At 41.0% G+C, this 13551-nt stretch overlaps 1 protein-coding gene across 1 annotated transcript in view; it reads right to left on the bottom strand.

The window, feature by feature from the left end:
• Positions 1-6260: 6260 nt before the first annotated feature.
• Il5ra (interleukin 5 receptor subunit alpha) overlaps positions 6261-13551 on the bottom strand; it is a 32699-nt gene continuing 25408 nt past the window's right edge. Inside the window, exons 8-10 of the mRNA XM_004651500.3 lie at positions 13121-13217; positions 10311-10395; positions 6261-6347 (exon numbers count right to left, since the gene is read on the bottom strand). Coding sequence (XP_004651557.1) covers positions 6261-6347; positions 10311-10395; positions 13121-13217 — 269 coding nt within the window. The remainder of the gene's footprint in view (positions 6348-10310; positions 10396-13120; positions 13218-13551) is intronic.

Below are 13551 nucleotides of genomic sequence, written 5' to 3'. Positions count from 1 at the left end.
GTAAGAAAATAAGGGAGATATTTCTGAAGGGAGTGTCTATTTCATTCTTTTTTTTTTAACTTAAAATTGACAACTTCCATAGTTATAGACATTAAACCATGATAATTCCCTACCTTCCCCCAGCTTCCTGTTCATAAATCCACCCTCTATTATATCTCCTCCCCCCTCAATAATCTCTATTTTGATGTCATCATCTGTCCCTCCTTATTATAAAGGTTTTGTGTAGGTAATAACACGCACTGCAAGGTCAGGAATATCCAGGACATTTTGTGTCTGGAATATTGGATTGAAAGCAGTCCTACCCTTCCTTTGGCTCTTATATTCTTTCTGCCACCAATTCCAAAATGGACCCTAAGCCTTGGAAGGTGTGATAGAGCTGTCTCAGGGCTGAACACTCCTCTGTTGCTTCTCAGCACTATGATGATTTTTTTTTCTTTTCATGAGAGAGAGAGACAGAGAGAGAGAGAGAGCTGGTGCACCAGGACCTCAGCTACAGCAGTCAAACTCTAGGCGTGTGTACCACCTTGTGCACATGCATGACCTTGCACCTAAGTCACTTTGTGTATCTGGCTTCATGGGACCTGAAGAGTTGAACATGGGTCCTTATGCTTCGCAGGAAAGCACCTTAACCACTAAACCATCTCTCCAGTCCCCGTGGTGCCTTTTGAGTCATCCCAGTAATCACCACTATCTGAAAAGAGAAGCTGTTCTAACCATATTGAGAATAACATTAATATATGTGTATGAACATTAAGAAGAGTATTTGCAGGGCAGTTTGGTGAGTATAATACATGCATTTAGCCAGACAACATAGGCATTACTGCCGTAGGGCTCATGACCTCCCCACCATAGGCTTTTGACTAGGTTTTCAGTACCAGGCATAGATTTCCTCCGCAGAGCAGGCCTCCAGTCCAATTAGAGAGCAGTTAGTTTCCCCCATAATAGACATACTGTATTGTGCCCATTGGCTCATTTGACCTAGCTGGCCAAACTTAAGGTTTGCGATGTCCACTGCTGTTTATTCCACTGATGATTTCTCTCTCACATAGGGCTACACACAGCATAGCTTTTTTGTCCAGTTATCTGTCAGCTGGTCTACAAGAAGGTTTTCAGCTGAGCTTCACTTTGAGTTCTCAGTGACCTTGCAGCCCAACCATGTGGAACATTTAGCAATAGGAACTTACCTTCTATTTCTGGTGGGAAACTAAGAACCTTGGCAATAGCCTGTAATGTTTTGGGATGCCCGGAACCTCCCTGGCCAACAGCTCACTGGAAGGTATCTCATCCCTGGCACTGAAATATTTCTAGTAACAATCTATGACTTCTGAGTATGGAATTATCCAAAGAAGTAGATTTCCATATGGCTTATTCATAACAACTAAATTTTGATTAATGCCTCTATCCTTCCTTTACTCAATCCCCTTCCCTGACCTCACTTAGGCCACTGTTGTTACTATATGAACAGATTACTGGAGGTGAAATGGTCTATTTCATTCTTTAAATTTCCAGTGATGATTTAATTTCTGTGAATCTGCATTAGAGTTATCAGTAGAATACCCTCTTCTGGTCCACAGCTGGGGTATTCCTACTTAGCTGTATACATAAAGGTAAATAAGAAAGTGTTCTTAACCACACAGTATTTACATAACGAATGATAAAGAGACATTTTAATGATATGATAACAAGCGAATTATACAGGGACACAGTTCAAAATGGAAATAGAGGGAAGAATTCTAGGAGATAAAGAACAAATTCCTAAAACATACAGAATGGAGAACACAAAGATTGGGAAGGCTTCTGTCATTAAAGAAAGCTTAAGCAGTCATGAAGGGAGGAGACATCAAGGTACTTATTGACTAGCCGTGTTGGTCAGAATAGAGAAGGCATTTCTGGAATATGGCTGGAGAGCTAATGAGGATCCAAATGATAGTGGACTCTTTCTTAAAATGAGCTTGAACTTGATAAAATATGCCGTAAAGATTTGGGGCAGTTGATACAGGGAAGCATGCCTTTGAAAGAGAGGAAATACTGGAGGCTAAGAATTCAGTTCAGAGACTGGTACAGTTACTTTCTCATTGCTGGACAAAAACACCTGACCAGAAGCAACTCATGATGAAAAGATTTATTTCAGTTTAAAGTTTTTGAGAGACAGTTTCATCATAGCAGAGAAAGCCTGACAAAGCCAGCAAGTGGCTCATTTCATATGGCAACAGTGGCAATAGGACTGGTCCGGTAAACCTCAAGGTCTGCCCAGCACTATACCTCCTCCAGCCAGGCTCCACCTTCCAAAGGCTCCAACAGCTGGGGATCGAATGTGAGGCTGAATCACAAACACATAAGGCCACTGGAGACAATTTATATTTTGAACACCACAGTGGCTAAAGCAGAGTCCTTGTTGAGAGAGAATGAAAGTGATAGTGGCAAAAAGAAGGAAAGTATTTAAGAGGAGCAAAAATGAGAATTATATCCCTCTTGAACTTGGAAGATTGAGACAACTCACAGCTGTTTATGTTGAAGTTTTCTCTTTTTGAACCACATTTGCCCAAACTGGGTTGGCACTGAGTAAAATACGTGCATCTTAGAACTCAGTTTATGAGACACAGAATCAGGTTAGCTACACAGTCATTATCACAAAGATACTGTGCCCTATTCTAATTGGATTTTTCACCTTTAATCATGCCATCAAAGTTTGCTTTTAGTCACGTGTTCTTGCTTCTAGATACCCACTTTTCCTTTAGCAAATTAGCACCTAAAGTTTATTAATTCCACCACCAGATGGTCCTAACATATGCAAGTCTCACCATGAAAACGTTTTGATTTTTAATCAGGATATTCTTTGCACATGAGGATTCTTCCCCAGCTTGCATAAACAATTTGAGGCCCAAGGCATTTCAGTGAAGCTCATGTGGTCAGGCTTTACCTCGCAGCCTCCTTAGCATGCCTTCGTACTGCTCTGTGTAAATTCCCAGTGCCAAAGAAAAATGTCTGGGATAAACTCTCTATTGCAAAGGATAACTTAGAGAGCCAGTATTCATTCAGATTCTGTGGCTATGAAATGTCTAATAGGAAGGTGATTTACCATCCTATTTTGATAAGAGCCAAAGCTATAATTTCAGCTTCAATGTGCAGATAATATTATTATCCATGGTTATATGAATGCTAAAACTATCATTTCCATGGTAAGGATTGTGAGATGTGTATAGACCACTCAAAATGAAGCAGTTTGGAAATAGATTCCTTTGTACAGAAATTTAAAAATAAGAAATCCAATTAACAGTGGGCTACTGGTCAGACATGCAGTATCTCCCAGCTACTTCCAATTACATTCTCAAAACCTGTCTTTCTCTCCATGGCATTTAGGTCTCACTAGCCTGTCCTGAATACAGCTTAGTTGTTTTTTTTTTTTTTTTTTTTTTTAAATGTAAAGTCTCCAGGCATAGTGGCACACACCTTTAATCCCAGCACTTGGGAGGCAAAGGTAGGTGGATTGCTGTGAGTTCAAGGCCACCCTGAGACTATATCGTGAATTTTTGCCTGGGCAAGAGAATGAGACCATACCGGGGGGTAGAGGGAGCAAAGTGCACTGTTGGCCTGCAAACTCTATCTGGTTCACTAATTACTTACAATTCTTAAGGGTTAGGTTTTGTCATAGACACTGCAGACCAAAAGATGCATCTCCCATGCATACTAGGCATGTCTATCAGAGAGAGAGCTAAATTATTACTGGATATAATCCCAAATGCACAGGCTCTAAGAAATGGATAAGTCTCACAATTAGTATCCTGAGGCATAATCTGCCAATTAAGTCTTCATGGAGGGGGTAATACCCAAGTATGTGTTCCCAAAGAATGACTGAGTCTTACAAGCCAAAGATGAAAGAAGTTCAGCAACAACCCCACTCCTGGTACCAATGATATGTTGCAGTTCCCTTCACATTGCTGGAACAAAACACATGACCCAAAAAAGCTGATGGAATAAAGGGGTTTATTTTAACTTACAGGCTTCATGATGGCAAGAGAAAGCATAGCAGAAGAAACACTGGATATCACTTCTTGATATAGTAGGTGGAAAATAGCTGCAAGAAAATGAGCCAATATCTAGCAAGGAGGAGCTGGTCATAACATCCCACTGCCTTCCTCTAAAAACACACCTCTTTCAGAAAGGATCCACTTCCCAATTTACCACCGGCTGGGGCTTAAGGGGGCCATCTGATTTAAACCATTAGAAGCACCTGCTGAGATGGCCTCAGGGACTAGTTTGTTTTATTCTTGATTCACACATCAGGGCTGGATGGTAGCACCATCTCAGAGAGAGTAGCAGGAGCTCCAAAGAGCTCAGGGAATTTCTGGCTTCTCAGGTGTAAGGTAGGCATGTCTGAAGTGAGGGTTATGCCAAAAAAGGTACATCTGGCTTCACTTGGGGGCATCTCTGTCTTCTAGTTCAGTCTCCTAGGAAGAGGTGGTTTCCACCATGCTGTTTCTAAGCTTCAGCTTGCAAGAGACAAAACAGGGAATTCTCAGTCTTTCAAAACGGCAGGTCTTCTGGCGGCTGATGGTCCCATCCTCTATTCTTTCAGCAGATACCTTTCAAACTGTGATACTCATAAGAACTGCATGGGGCAGCATTTCTTAGTGTGGCCCTGAGAGCAGTGGTTTGAGCTTCACTTAGGAATTCTTGCCCATGAACACTCATGATCCTCACCCCAGACCTAACACAGGCAGACCAATGTTCATTATAAACACAGCTCCTGAACACCATTCCCAGATGGTCTTAGTCAGTTGGGTAACAATACATTTTATCACATCTTGTAACTTTCCATGGGCCTTGCTTCCTGAATCCCATCCCTACAGCAGGCTTTTCAGTCTATAATATGATAGTCACCTCAACATTTCTAGGGACCCCTAGGCCTGATACTCAAGTTGATACTATGTCCTTTCCTGGCTAATCACCTTTCAAAATCCCAGTGTCTGCATCTTTAAAGTGGAGCAGTAATAGAGATAAATATAAGATGATGCATATCTATCAAGATTAGTGAGAAGGTGTGAAGGATCTTGCGTAGCAGTTATCTTGAGGGGCCATGGGGTCATGATTGCTGTGGCTTTTGTTCTGAGCAATTTTTCTGCTGTTTTATGGATAGTTGTAGGCTAATCAGAAAAGCCACCCTGGAGGTAAGTATTTGGTAGTCATCATGCCACTCTTGACAGAGCTGGACTGAGCCAGCTCCAGAAAATGTTTAACGAGCATGCCATGGTAGGGATTCTCAGCACTCTCATTTCCTTTCTGTAGCTCAAGCTTCTCAAGCCAGGGCCACATATAGCCAGCAACATTAGGGTCCTTTCTACTAGTATTCCTCTCACTCAGGAATCAGCTGCATTGTAGCCTGTTGCTTATCATTAAGACCATCAGTCTGGATACAGGTGCATATGTAAAGATATTAAAAGAATAAATTTATATTCAGGTTTTTATGTGTAATGGAGTGGCTTTTAGGAACTCTTACAAACTTATAAGGTAGACCTGGCACCAGTTGACCAATAAGTTTGTCTAAAAGTTCTGGCAGCAAACATCGCTTTAGGAAGTTGACTCTTCATCCAATGATCACCTTCCCTGAACAGATTTGTAGTTGATACCTTTCTCAATATGTTTCAAAAATGTCAAGGATGCCCTTGAGAATATTATCTTGGACCAAAATCCTGTCCTGCATTTTAATGGGTGCAATGTCTTTGTCCTACATGTTTTTAAGTTTTCCTCAACTAATGCTCTGTGTGTCAGGCCTATGGGAATTGATACAAATAGCACTCTCCTCCCTCAGTCCCCCCAATACACACTGTTTGAAAGAAAAGTATTCTAGAACTCAAAAGGAAAAGGCACCATGAAATTGTGGCTACCACAAGCCAAGTTGGCACTGCCAGAAGTAAACACATGACATTAGCTTTACAAACTGTCTCTTATGTAAAGAAGTTTGAGTTAAGTCATGTAAATTGAAAAGGACAGCAGGAGGGAGGAGGTGCTGCCTTGTATAGTGAAGGGAGAGAAACATGGCAGAATGTTCATTTGAATGCATCACCTGCTGTGAGCAGGGTGACGTCATGAAACATGAATACTTTAAGAGATATAACACTTATATGTCTAGATATATTGCCTTGCAACTGATTTTTTTTTTTTTTGGCAAACATTGAATACCTCTTAGACAACACATAGCAGTCCTTATTTTAATCATTGAGTCATGTGTATAAATTCACTTGAGAATGTCATGATGACAATCAGAATGTGGAACTTTCCAAGACCTCAAATCCAGGCTCATCCACATAACTTACAACTTCAACTTCTGTTTCAGTGGAGCCAGCTTTCTGTAAAATAAAACATCCTTCATTAGATTTCTTTTACAGAATGTCTCGCCTCTTTGAATTATTTATCATTAATTTCAACTTTTTTTAAAAAAATTACGAATAGTGTTGCCAGGCGTGGTGGTACATGCCTTTAACCCCAGGACTCAGGAGGCAGAGGAAGGAGGGTCGCTGTGAGTTCAGTTCGAGGTCACCCTGAGACTACATAGTAAATTCCAGGTCAGCCAGGGCTAGATTAAGAACCTACATCAAAAATAAATAAAGTAATTAATTAATGTTGACAAAAATATAACTAAAATGAGAAGAAGAAAAAACTGATGCATAAGTGTATCTCCCAGGCATACTCCACTGTGTGTCCTCAGCCCTTTTTGTGGGCATACTGTTTCCTTTACATTTAAAATGTAGTAATAAGGACTCAGTTTTATCTATGATTTTTGGTGCTGGGAATCAACTCTAGGGCTTTATACATGTTAAGTGTGAGTTCTACCACTGAGGTACAATCCTAACCATTGCAATGTTCTGTGAGTTTCTTTTTAATATCACTGAACATCTTAAATATGTTATGTCATTATGCCTGTTAATATGGTACTGGCGATTGAATCCAAAGCCTTGAACATGCTTGAACAGGTGCTAACCACGGAGCTATACTCCTAGTCCCACTTCATAATTTTTACCTATTGGTTTTTATTTTATTTATTTATTTACTTATTTGGTTTCTCGAAGTACAGTCTTGCTGTAGCCCAGACTGACCTGGAATACTCTCTGTAGTCTCAGGGTGGCATTGGACTCATAGGGATATGCCTACCTCTGCCTCCCAAGTGCTGGAATTAAAGGCATGCACCACCACACCCAGCTACTTCATAATTTTTAATACCTCCATCTTGTTCTGCCCACAGTTTACAATTGTATTCTAATACATTTCAACATTTTTATCTGATTTTGACTATAACAAATAACATTGGTAATAATTTAAACATTTGAAACAAAATATAATGCCACTGGTAAGTCATTATTTCCTTTCATTTATTCATCCAGAATATTTTTCACACTTGTTCTGTCCTAGACACAGAGGACCCCAACAAGCACAGTATCTCCTTTATGCACTTTAAATTATATATAGTGGGCTTACACTGGGAAAAAAATCCTCTCTAGTTACTACTGTAAAAACAAAAGCCAGCTGGAATCCAGTCTCTAAAAGATTTGAAAGCTCAGTATAAGTTTTTTGAAAGTAAATCTTTTTGTTGTTGTTGTTGCTTTTACTGCTAAAAGGCAACTTATCTCCCTCTCCACTGTTTATTAAACATTGCAAGAGAATTTCTCACTACAGTCTGAGGTCTGGGATGGCAGCTGTCTTCCAGGTCCCAGAACTACGAGTGCTCATACCCACCTTGGAGGTGCAAGTCACAGTTGGCCTCCAAATCCACAGGTTCCACATCTATGGAACCAAACCTAATAATTTTTATTCACTTAATGTTGCAGTATAGCAACTATCTACACTGCATTTACATTAAATTCCTTATTATAAGCAAACGTAAGAGGATTTATAGGATAGGGAAGTATAATATGCGGGCTCTATGCAAATAGTTGCACCATTTTATGTAAATCAGACTTGAACATCTGTAGTCTTTAATATTCACAATGAGACTTAGAACAAATCCCATCACTGCTAATAGGCATCTTTAGAGATAGTTTCCTATTTCACTAGACAGGTGCTTCCCAGAGGTCCCTGCCAATAACACCAGTGGGTCTTCTTTTCCTTTAGCAGAGGCCCCAAGAGTGGAATACCAAGGGACTTAGATGAAGAGTCAGAGATACTGCCACACATATGTGTGGCCAATTCTGTACTCCCCACAAACTGTCTCACACTGAGACTGTAAGCCATAGTACTAACTGTAATATGCTGTACTTCATTTTCTCGATCCTTAGTTCTCTCTGTGCCTCTCTCTCTCTCTCTCATTTCCCCTACTGTCTCTTCTCTTATCCTTGTTTCCATGTAAAACTGCAGTGAGAAGATAGTAAACATTGTCCTGAGTAGCAAGGCAATGTCAAGCTATGACATCAATCTTCTGCATACTCTAATACCAGCTTGTCTACCCCAAGTCATTATTCTACATACGTGACTTGATTTTAATTAACAAACTAGAATCTCACATAGTAAGCTCTTAAGCCCATTTCTCTCACCAACTTCAGAATAATAATGGAATATTTGGGGGCTCTGTAGGGCAATTAGACACCAGCCTTCAAATGCTCCATGAAGAGGCCAGGGCAAATGGTGGCTGCAGTGCAGTGCTTAAACCCAGTGCCGCTTGCTGTCCTGCAACAAAGGCGATGAGCAGCATACGCTAGGTGAGCTGAGGCAGGTTCCCACAGGGCACTCTCCTTCCAGAGTTCTGCTTGAGCAAGAGCAGGTGGGACGTTCTATTGATGGAGACAGCAGCCTCACCAAGGGCATGATGTCTTTCTGGCCAACCTCAACTCTCTGATTCTGTGGTTTATTCACTTACTGTTTGTTTTAACATCACTGCAAACACTTACACTACAAACTCTAAAGAAATATCACAGATAATTGAAATGAACCACTTTGGTATGCTTTTGATCAATCCTTCTCCTTCCTTATGCCAACAACCAGTTGGCTCATCCACTGTTTTGGAAGTTGTACTGAAGCACAGCCATGATCATTTATTAGTATATTAGTAGTTATTATTATTGGTATTTATATTCTGTGGATATGCTGTTGGCTTTAAAATATTTATTATTTTGCTCTGCATAGACTTGCCAACCTTTATCTAAATAACATTCAACTTAAGGACCAATTTGACAAAGTGTAATAACTACACACAGAAAAATCATCAAATATGTAAATATGCAAAAACTAAAGACCTAAGTACATGGAGTGAGATGCTGTGTTTATAGACTCAAGAGTCAATATACTTGAGAGGTCATTCCATGCCCCCCCCCTCCAAATTAATCTCGTATTCAACACAATCCAACTCAAAATTCCAGCTGCCTTTGTTTTGTTAAAAATGACAAACTAGGGCTGGAGAGATGGCGTAGCGTTTAAGCGCTTGCCTGTGAAGCCTAAGGACCCCGGTTCGAGGCTCGGTTCCCCAGGTCCCACGTTAGCCAGATGCACAAGGGGGCGCACACGTCTGGAGTTCGTTTGCAGAGGCTGGAAGCCCTGGCGCGCCCATTCTCTCTCTCTCTCTATCTGCCTTTCTCTCTGTGTCTGTTGCTCTCAAATAAAAAAAAAAAAAGTGACAAATTAGCATGTGGTCATGCAAAAGACTTAGAATAAAGAAGCTTTACCCTATGTGAGGTTTACAACAAAGCTGTAGTAATCATCACAATGTTGCTTTTGCCAGAATCTCACTTGTGCCTCTTATGGAAAAGGAAGTCAAAATACCTACCATTGAAGCATTTGCCAAAAGTCAGTGAAGAGACAGTGGACATTGAATTAAAACTCAAGTTTAGGGCTGGGAAGATGGCTCAGTAGCTAAAGGCACTTACTTGCTTGTAAAGCCTCCCAGCCTAGGGTTCAATTCCCAAGCCACCCACATAAGTGAGACAACAAAAAAAGTTTCAGCAGCATCTGATATTTGTTTTCAATGGCTATGCCCTGGCACACTCATAGACACACATGCAAATAAATAAATAAATAAAATAAAATTTAAGCTTAACTGGTAATGGTGCTTTTCCTTGAGTAGAATTTTTCCAAAATTCAAAAACATTAATTAACGTAACTAAATATAAATGGATAGACATATAGATAAACATATTGATGTGTATGATTATATTTTATATATGTGGATATATGTATGCAGGTAGGTAGGTACAGAAAGTAACAGAAAAACTCCTGCACCCAGAGCCAAACCCTAATTTTTGGTACAGCAAATCAAGAACCCAGTGACAGTTTTGGGGAACTTATCCCTGGGCAGTGAGGACACATCTAGGAACTTTCAGCCTTACCCCAGAGTCAGTCATCACAAAGAGATCCTTGATGCTACTTTTTGGTGCTGGAATAGGTGGGAACAGCTTGGTCCATAAGTGACATCTATAAACAATGAAAATGAGCATGAATGTCTCTTGTCCATAAATTCCTATACTAAAACTTAACCTAGTTAGTTCCATGAATAGCACAGATTAGGAGCAATATAGCTTTTTTTTTTTCCCGATAGGTGGTGAGGTAGGGTCTCGATCACAAACACATGGCTGCCACCTTGCCTGCCCTGTCAGTATTAGAACTCACATCTGATTCAATCCCATCCAGGATGGTTGTACGTTAATTCCTCAGCATGGCTTCCTGCTTCTGCCTTAGCTTCCCCAGACTCAGCACCCCTGTGGGCTGCCTGACATGAGTCAGCCCCCTGAGCTCACCAGTCAATATGGTCCCTCCCATGCACACCATTGTATGATGATGAGGCTCATTCTAATTGAATGTCTGATTCCTATAAATAAGCCTGAAATGTGTGTAAGTCCTCTTTTTTGTAAGCTCTTACCTCTCTCTCAGCTCCCAGTTCCCTAACTCCTCATCTTTGGCTGTCTTAGCCCCTGTGTGAGGGGGATCTTCTTGAACTTCCCTCCTTCTTCCCAGTCTGGCTGGGAAGGAAGTTTGTTTTTGCCTGGGGGCTTTCCTCCTTGCTGTCCACACGTGTGCAAGCCCCGTCCCCAGAGGCTTCTTTCCTGGAGAGAGACTTTGCCCTGTGTGAGGGACGTTTTCTCCTGCTCCCCTCCCACTTCTCTGCCAGGTTGGGAACGGGGAGAATGTCGTTTGCCTTGGCCTTTCCTGCTTTGCTTTCCCTCTAAACTCTCACTAAAATAAATTTCATAATTTATAATTTAACATTCTCTGAGTTTGCATTTTCATTTCTTGGATAACTTGGGCAAGGACCTAAAGCTGTCATCCATAGGCCTGGGGGTCTCCTGTATCTCTATGGACATCTAAACCCCCACAGGCTCTCGCCCTGCATCAAAGTTCAAATTCTCAATGGGTCAACATTTCTAAATGTGTACATTGGTGAGGAACTCGAGGTACTCAAGTCTGTTCTTTGCCTTCTTAGTCATTCCAGAAAGAGGAAGTCATAATTGGCTGCTTTAATCTTCTCCCACTGCCCAGGTTAAGTTCTGAAGATGAGCCTTCAATGTGTAACACTTGGCTTCTCTTTGTCACTTTCTCTGCTATTTTTCAACTGTGCTAATTCACAGAGCTTCCTTTTGTCTTTGAACTACTACCCCTCCACCCACAGTTATCATATATATATATATATATATATATATATATATATATATATATATATATATATATATATATTTAGAGAGCATGCACACATGCATGCGAGCACTCCTGTGCACACATGTGAGAAAAAGAGAGAGAAACAGATAGAGAGACAGAGAGAGAAAGAGAAAGGGGGGCCTCCAGCCACTCCAGTCAAATTCCTGACACTTGTGCCACCTAGTGGGCATGTGTGACCTTGCGCTTGCCTCACCTTTGCGCGTCTGGCTTATGTGCAAGCAAATATCTTAACCACTAAGCCATCGCTCCAGTCACAGATATGTTTTATATATGTATATGTGTGTGTGTATATATATATCATATATATGATCTTTTATCATTATTTTACAGTTTTGTACATGTGTTTGTGTGAGTGCAGGTACAGGCATGTCACAGTGTACTTGTGGACACTAGAGGACAAGTTTCGAGGGTCAGTCATTGCCTTCCACCTTCTTTGGGGCAGGGTTTCTCATGGTCCATTGTTCAACAATGCATTTTCCAGCTAGCTGAGCCATGAGATTCTGGGAAATCCTCCTCTCTGTGCCTCCCATTTTGCTGTTGGTATGCTGGGATTATAGAAGATGCCATGGCTCCTGGCTTGGGAACCTGGGAATATGATCTCAGGTACTCACACTTACACAACAAACAATTTATCCCAGGCCCCTAGGTATAATTTTTTATTTTTGTTATTTTTTTAAAAGAAACATCTTTTTAAAAAAATTTTGTTTATTTTTATTTATTTATTTGAGAGTGACAGAGAGAGAGAAGGACGCAGAGAGAGAGAGAGAGAGAGAGAGAGAGAAAATGGGTGCACCAGAGCCTCCAGCCACTGTAAATGAACTCCAGATGCATGCGCCCCCTTGTGCATCTGGCTAACATGGGTCCTGGGGAATCAAGCCTCAAACCGGGGTCATTAGGTTTCACAGGCAAGTGCTTAATCACTAAGCCATCTCTCCAACCCTAGGTATAACTTTTTAAATAATAATGCTATTTAATATAAAAGTTAATTCCTAAGTAATTTGAAATAACCAAGACAAAATATGTTCCAAAGCGCTCTGAACAGGACTTTGCCTTACTGAACAGATGAGAGTGTTATGGAATGATTTGCTCACTGCAACACAGGTTACCAGATCTGCATGACATTTTGCGAATCTGCATTTGACCTAAGGACAGTTGGCCACTCAGGGCCAGGGGACTAAGGGCAAGGTTGGAGTTAGCACCTGATCACAGAGGAATGAAAGGGTAAAGCTCTTCACAGAAGTTAAAAGTTCATCACCAAATTGGAGAGGGGCTGTGTTGAGGCCCAGGGTCCTGTCTAGTTTCAGCTCTCTAGACCTTGTCAATATCAAGTCTTCTAAAAACTTCAGTTTGGTCTCTTCCCATCACACAAAGCCTGGCCTAAATCTGAAGTGCTGTATATCACACCTGCTAAGCACAACCTGCTGTGAGATGGACTAAAACTGTAGTATTCAGACCCAAGTGACAGGGGAATGAACAGAACACCTACATCCTGCAGATGAGTGAGAAAGTTATCAAGATGAAGCAACTGGTTGCTGTGAGTACAATGAGAAACCATTCTGCCAAGGGCCTCTGCTCCTCTTGTCCTGATGGTAGGGAAGAAAGAGAAATCAAAGTTAGAACTGTGGGCAGATCATTGAAATAATGAGGCTTGGGCCATCGGAAGGCATGGGTGTGGGTTGCAGGTTGTGAGTGATGCTAGGCAAGCAGCTTAACCTTCCTGAGCCTTAATTTCTAATCTGCTATAAGGGTTAACACCATTTCACAAAGCTGGCATAAAGGGGAAATAAAATGAAATGGCAGTGAGGCCACCTTTAATTTTAAGGATTATTCAGCCAAATGGCCAATACTCTGGAGTCTACTCCATGGTCTGTGCCACCTGGAGAGAAATCTTATTTTGACATGAGTAGTAAGGTTTTA

This window comes from Jaculus jaculus, chromosome 14 (assembly GCF_020740685.1).
Source record: "Jaculus jaculus isolate mJacJac1 chromosome 14, mJacJac1.mat.Y.cur, whole genome shotgun sequence".
In the NCBI taxonomy this organism is placed as follows: domain Eukaryota; kingdom Metazoa; phylum Chordata; class Mammalia; order Rodentia; family Dipodidae; genus Jaculus; species Jaculus jaculus.
This window is presented reverse-complemented; position numbering and strand designations above follow the sequence as displayed.